General features: G+C 43.1%; 1 protein-coding gene across 1 annotated transcript in view; it reads right to left on the bottom strand.

The window, feature by feature from the left end:
- Positions 1-855: 855 nt before the first annotated feature.
- SCARA3 (scavenger receptor class A member 3) overlaps positions 856-7,213 on the bottom strand; it is a 29,087-nt gene continuing 22,729 nt past the window's right edge. The window contains exon 7 of the mRNA XM_088152555.1: positions 856-3,546. Coding sequence (XP_088008681.1) covers positions 3,107-3,546 — 440 coding nt within the window. The 3' untranslated portion in view covers positions 856-3,106. The remainder of the gene's footprint in view (positions 3,547-7,213) is intronic.

Raw genomic sequence — 7,213 nt, 5'->3', positions numbered from 1 at the left:
AGGCGAATACGAGTAGCTCAGGGTTGAACTGTGGAGTCCTTGGGGTTCTCTGAGCTTGGTTCTTTTCTTGCACACATTTCAGAACCAAGCTCAGAGAACCCCAAGGACTCCACAGAGCTGGACCAGACAGGCCACTAGCCTGATCCCACAGGGCCTTTCTTTTGTCCAGGCAGTCAGTGATCATAAGTGTTAAAAAGGTGCACAACAATATGTGAAGCAGAAAAACAGAACAAGGTTAAAATGAAAAAACAAAAACTCAGGGTAGGATAAAAATAACAGTAGAAAAATATGAAAAATGCAGAAATCTTCCATCACAGTCCAATCCAATCACTTGCCAAGATAGGATTGTTTTTGATCATGCATACGCAGAGCATGACTCAGCTGAGCATCCTAATGTGGGAATAGGTTGGTATGTGAAGAAGCAGTTCTTTAGATATCTCAGTCCAAGACCACTGAGTTTTTAAAGGTGAAAATTAGCATTCTGAATTAGCCTTAGAAACAAAGTGGGAACCTTTGAAGAAGCTATAAACTCAGTGGGTGATGATAAAAAAAGCAGGCTTCTGTCAGCACTTTTGCTGCCACATTCTGTAAAATCCATATAATTCCACATTATATTCCACAATTCCATATTATTAGATGATTATGATGATGATGATAATACCGCCGCCGCCTATCCCAGGTCCTTGAAAAAGACTCAATAAGTGGATAGGTGGACAATCTCCAACTGATTGTCAGGAAGAGTATACCATCCAAAGAAATACATTTTTTGAAATGCTGAACCAGCTGGGTGGGTATGGGCAGGCTTTACATGTCTCTGCTTCACCACATCCAAAGAAAACAAGCAGTTACTTCTCACCTTTACATTAATTTTTTATTGGTCTGGGATGTATACATGTAGCAGTTATACCATACATATGTAACAGAGTTACACAGATGAAGAGGATCAGTGACATTGATCAGTTGCACTACAGAATGCACGCACAAGCACATGAGCCAATGGGCATATATGCAAACCAACATCTCATATGACACACTTGCACATGCACACACCCATATATACAAAAAGCATGGCAACTGTGTAACATGAAGATAGGAAGTTGCTGACTGAGTCAGCCTATTTATCCATTTAGCACAGCCAATACTGACTGGCAGTGTCTCTCCAGAGCTTCAGTCCTCTATGGAGATGTTAGAAACTGAATTTACCTACATGCAACCAAGTGTTCTATTGCCAATGATTGCTCCTCCCACTTACACTGCTGGTAACCAAGCACTGAAAGGGTGGGACCAGCTCTAGGCCACATGAGTAACCGTATTTGGGTGCCAGTGAATGAGCCCAAAGGTGCACCTCAGAGGCTTTTGCAGTGAGTACCACAGATGATATAAGAGGGTGAAGCTTTCAGACCATGTTGTATAACCACTTGGAATAGCCAGGTTTGCTAAATGGCCCTGCAAGCTACATCCAACTCATTTTCAGCCAATTTTATTACCCCTTCTCATCCGTATTTCCTGGGAGATGGAAACTGCTCCCTGTTTGAAGCTCTAAATGTATTACTTACCATTTATAGGAAGAGGCTATACAAATATGGACTTGTGTCTACTCTGTGGATCCATCTGGACATTCAGATGGAATTCTGAAGCCTCCTCTAAATACAGGGCTACTGCTTTGGGGTGAATCCAATTAAGTAGCAGAAGACCTCCTTGGAAAGCAAAAGATCCCAAGTGCAATCTTTGGCATCTTTGGTGAAAATATGAGTGGGCAACTAGCGGCCCTAGGCTCATATCTAGCCCTCAACTTAATTTCATAGGATTCAGCTTAATTTAAGAAGCCCTTTGCAAGAGCAATCTCTGCTCATTATATGGGAAAAGAGGAAGCTAGAAAGAGAAGCATCAGGTTAGAGAAAAGGGAATGCCAGAAAGAGAGAAGAGTGACCCCAGGCACAGTTTATTTCAGCTCCATTTACTTCTAAGGGATGCATTCCTTGACAGAAAAAAAGATTGTCCCCTCCCTTGTTTAATTAAGTAATGAGTCAGGTAGCAGGTAATGGGAAAGATTCATCTTTGTGTGAGACTTTGCAGATCCACTACTGGTCAGAGCATGCAATATTTGACTAGATCATGAACAAATAATCTGATCTAATAGAAGACAGTTTTGGCCATCATCACATCCATCTTAAAGATCACCAACCTACCTATCGAAAATCTATGAGTTATGACACTGCCTTAGCCTAATTTAGTTCCTTGCTCCATCTAGTTCTGGGCTATCTTGCATGCTTTTTTTTTTTTTTTTAAACAAAGTGGGAGGTTTTCCCCAGCTTTGCTGCCTTTTGGCTGGAGGGTTGAGGGCAGACCATGTTTCTGGTTGCAAGGCTTGAGCATGGCCATTGTGCTGTGCCTAAGCCCACCCTTCATGGTGCTCATCTGACAGCAGTGGGGATGGGGGGGAATCTGCACATTGATCTGCTCTCATGAGTACTGCGAGGTTCAGGAACTAGTTCTGCTTTGTGGCCTTCCTTAGCAACTGGCAACCAGGCATGACCCAGGTGAAGTTTCACCTGCTGCGGGACTAAGAAACAGAAAGAAAGTCTCCCCAGCCGCTGGTCTGTTTGTCAGGCTCTGTTAGGTAAGAGCAGAGGCAGGTAGAGAAAGGGGTTTACTCTTTATGTACATATACATACACGCATTGGCATCTGAGCGTGTAAGAATCATATTGTTCCCCTAAAAAAACAAAAAAAACAAAAAACAAAAAGCAGGAACAGCAGAGAAGACCGTCATCAGAAGGTGATCTATCAAATGCCAACCTTGACCGATTGATTCATAGTGTTACAGGGAGGGATGAAGAAGGGGATGAGGTTGTGGGGCCCTAAATAGCAGCTGCAATTCTTTGCCTTTGGCATTCCCAAAATTAAGGAAATTCAGTGTTTTGAAGCAGTTTTTCAAGCTACCCCTAAGCGGCTGGAAATGGAGCTTAGCAGTGCAGAATAAATGACACAATCCACGCCCCATTATCTCGATATCTTTCTGAGGGGACAGGTGTCTGCTGTAGAAGAGGTTTTTTTCAATCGTCCACATTAAAACTTTTCTTTTGGGAGGAAAAAAAAGGGATAGTTCACGTTCCTGGGGGTCCTGGGGGCCCTGGAAATCCACGCTGACCCCGTAATCCAGGATCCCCCTTTCGGCCCATCAGCCCGATAGGGCCAGGGAGCCCGGGCTTGCCTGGGATGCCCGGTTTCCCCTGTGGGCCAGCTGGGCCGGGTGGACCAATGGCCCCCTCAGGCCCCGGAGGCCCCAGGTCCCCTTTGGGGCCTGCCCGCCCCTTGGGACCCCCTTGTCCGAAGCTGCCCTTGCTCCCTTTGAATCCAGAGGGCCCTTTTGTGCCCACAGAGCCTCTCTCGCCTTGAGGGCCAGGAGGGCCAGGAGGGCCCAAGGGCCCCTGTGGCCCCGGGCGGCCCAGACTCCCCGTGTCACCTTTCACTCCTCTGCTTCCAGGTGGCCCTTTAGTGCCAAGCTCTCCTCTGAATCCTCTGGGACCAGGAGGGCCAGGAACACCTGGAGAGGGAGAAAAGGCAGGGAAAGGCTAAGAGAACGGGCAGCAACACACTTCTTAAAAATAGGCATATGCTGTTCATCGTTGAAATAATCCCTAAATAGTATGCAAAATAAAACTAAGTATTAAACATCACACAAGCATTTCAGTAAAATAATGATTGATAAACGGCACCCCAAAAAACAGCGGCAATAGCTGAAAAATGCTCTCTTCTGGTTCACCGGCAGTCTGCAGAAGATGACACCACAAATAATCTCCCTCAATGACCCTAAGGATCCTCGGTTAGGATGCTGTAGCTCAGAGTGCCCAAGGACAGACTGTGGGCCCCATTTGGCCTGCTAGCACTCCTTTATGGACCCAAACCCCCCAGGAGTGGGCAAGGTAAATGTTTGCCCCATTTCTGCATTGTTGGATTTGGAGGGATTTTAAAAACAAAATAGCCTGGTTGAGGGGTTAAGGCGTCCATTTCATCCCTTAAAATCTTCCCAACCTTGCCCAAATATGGCCCATTTGGAGACCTGGGCACAACTACTTTTGCAGTACGGTCCCTGACATGCTGAACAGTGCCCGGCACAATTCCTGAACTGATGGAACTGATATGACTTGATTAGGGGAGCAGCTTAACCGCTTGCCTAAGGAATGAGCCACGGGCAGCAGTGGTGCATTGGGTGGGCTCACATAAACCCTTTGCCATGAAAATAGGCTGCATCCTACAACCCTCTGTAACTTCAGGAGATATTCTGGACTGCACTGTTTTTTGTGCAGTACCATTTTTGTGGAAGTACCATTAACTCATCCTGTGGGAGGCACTAAAAAGCTTGAGGTAGGCCCAGGGCATCCCAAGGGCACTAAGGCATTTTGGATTTGCTCAGCTTCTCATTTTCCTGATGTTTGTTGTGGCATGTTTCTTCTTCAGTTTGCGAACTTAATAATTATAACAATAATTCATATGCATTTTGTGTACTTTCTCCCTAAAGCACACATTTTGTATACTTCTCTCTCTGAAATAATGGTTTTGTACGTTTTCTAGGTTGTGTAATTTTGTAGGTTATAATACTTGTTTGTACATGCTGTCCCCAATATATATACTATAGTATTCTGGAAAATGAGGATTTTGATGTTCATGTAGTATATTCCAGGTGCATTTTTAGATTCAGAAAGTAATTCTAACTGAAGTTCCCCAGCATAACTGCAGAAAGATGCCCCTAAAATGCCATAGGATTGAACAAATTTTTGACTTGAAATACTTGGGACAGACCAGTAAAACCAACTTCAGTGCTATAAATAACAGCTGTGCTCCCTGCAAATCATTAGAGTTGTAGTCCAAGGTGTCTGGAAGCACCAAAATGAGGAAAACTCCTGCAGAGAGGCAAAACAGCTGAGTTTTGGAAATGTTTAGGTAGTGCTTATAGCTGTTTGGGGATGGGGGGAGAGGGTTAGGGTAACTTTAAAGCAAGCTTTTCCTCTCTGAAAGTCACAGGGATTGTGACAGTGATGTATTATCCACTGGAGAGTATAGGTTAAAAAACTCAGTTTTGTTTTGTTTTTTAAATTAGGGTAGTAAGATTATTTTCCCTCCTAAAATTGATGTTTTAAGCTTATTGGAGGCTTAAAGCAGATATTTTTCTTCTTATACAGAGCGAGGGAAGGATGCTCACTCCATTATTATATGGTAATTTGATACTGAATTTTGGTAATGTAAATCTTGGTGGATGCTCAGCTCATGACAAAGTTTCCTTGCTTGCTGTAGACATATACTTCCTACTGCCTAGCTCCAATTACCCATATGTGAAGCATCTTCCTAAAATTCAAATTCTTGTTTTCTTCCATCCCAGGTGGGGCACTTGACAGCCAAGAGGTGGACAGTCAGCTGTTTCCAAAAGAGGGGCCACATGTTTTATAACTGAAGTTGCAATGCCAGCTCATCTGATAGACACTTTAGATGACTGCACTCATCTAGGCAAAGAGACGGTGCTGAGCCTCAATTCTGTGCAGGCCTTTTCTGGATCCCAGCAGCAAGTTACATACTGAACTTACTGTTGTCCTCAGAACAGATGATATTCCTGTATATGTTTCCAACAGCTGCTTCGGTCATATAGTTTATCTAGCCAATAGCATGCTTTCTAAGCATTCATTGCTAAGCAATTAGCAGCGAAACTGCAAATGGCTTTGGTCACTCTAACCTTGCAAATTATTTTCCCTTAGACTTTCTGCCAACATATTTCTCCATCGATCATCTTTACCTTAAAATAGAAATGTTTGCAACTTTCTGTTGCCTGCAGGTATCTTTTAATCCCCATACAGTGAGAGACTCGGTATCTCATGGAAATCACAGTTTGATGATAGAAAGGGGAACCCCTATGCACTATCTAAGCTGGCATATATCTGACAATGGGAAGAAAACCTCTAGTCCAAGAACAGTTCCCTTCAGCTCAGGGCTTATGGTAGAGATAAGGGACAATCAACCCCATGAAAATGCATTAACTTCCTGATGTAACTGTGTGTTCCATTAAAATGGCACAAGCAGCAATGCTCTTACTGCTGTGCTAATACATCTATGCTCATTCACTGCTTAGTTCTAAGATGGTGAACCTGGAACTGCAAATAACTGCCTATTGGCCTCCTGCTTTGATGAACCAATTCATGACGCCTTTTTTAAGAAGTGCCCAGAAAGTGACAACTGACAAAGTGAGAATCTTGACATAGATTTAAACAAACTTGCAAAGTATCGAAAGCTTTTCTCTCAAACTAGATATTTATATGTATATTCTGGGATGATTTACTGCCTAATTAGCTCCATCTGGAGATTCAGAAGTAATACAACAAATGAAATTCAACTGTGCGCCTCTCTATTCTGTAAAGGTGACCAATGAGTCTCTGGAACAGCATTGACAAAATCAAGGTTATTGGTCAAAATCCAGGCACACCTGATTACCTGGGCTAATTAGGTCAGCCTTTAGAGGGAGGGAAACCGCTAGACTGGGAGATAAGGGAATGGTGATTTTCCCTGCAATTTTTTTCTTCTTCGACTGCACTGACACAGGGAAGTGTCCAATTCTATGCATATTCATTTGGAAATGTCCTATTGAGTTTGCTAGGGCTTATTTCCAAGTAAAGGGGCACAGAATTTGCTCCACTGGTTAATCACAAGAGATGGCCTCACAAACTGCGACGAGCTATAGTTTGTTTCAGCAGTGTGGCAAGATGCTTGATTCATACATAATGCTAAGCCATAAACTATATCTTACAAATAAAAAAACCTGTGTTCATACATTGTTCTAAATTAAAAGACCAAACAAATTAATTTGGGGTTTAACCCAATGTGTGAATTCAACCAGACCTCCCTTGCTTGCAAACCAATGCAGCCAGGTCTGGTAGAGATTTAATGTGTTAGTTGGGTTCAGACATCACACTAAGCCACAAGATGATTTACTGCTTCTCACTTATAAAGCTATAGGATCCACTTATTGTAGCACAGCATTATATGCAAACCAATGCATAATGGCTTATTTAATAGACCATGGTAAAAATACCAATTTAGCTATGGGTAAAGACAGATATTGTGTGTGGACATGGGGTTTTTTGGAAAAACATTGTCCAAATTTGTGAGGGAGAAACAAAAAGAATCATTTTGAATAAGTTCCTCTTTAACCTTTGCCTCCTGCTCTC

Source organism: Python bivittatus, unplaced genomic scaffold, assembly GCF_059951505.1.
Source record: "Python bivittatus isolate LINGU-HERP-01145 unplaced genomic scaffold, Pbiv_v1 ctg000690_np1212, whole genome shotgun sequence".
Lineage (NCBI taxonomy): Eukaryota > Metazoa > Chordata > Lepidosauria > Squamata > Pythonidae > Python > Python bivittatus.
Note: the sequence above shows the minus strand (reverse complement) of the source record. Positions and strands in the feature narration are given on the sequence as shown.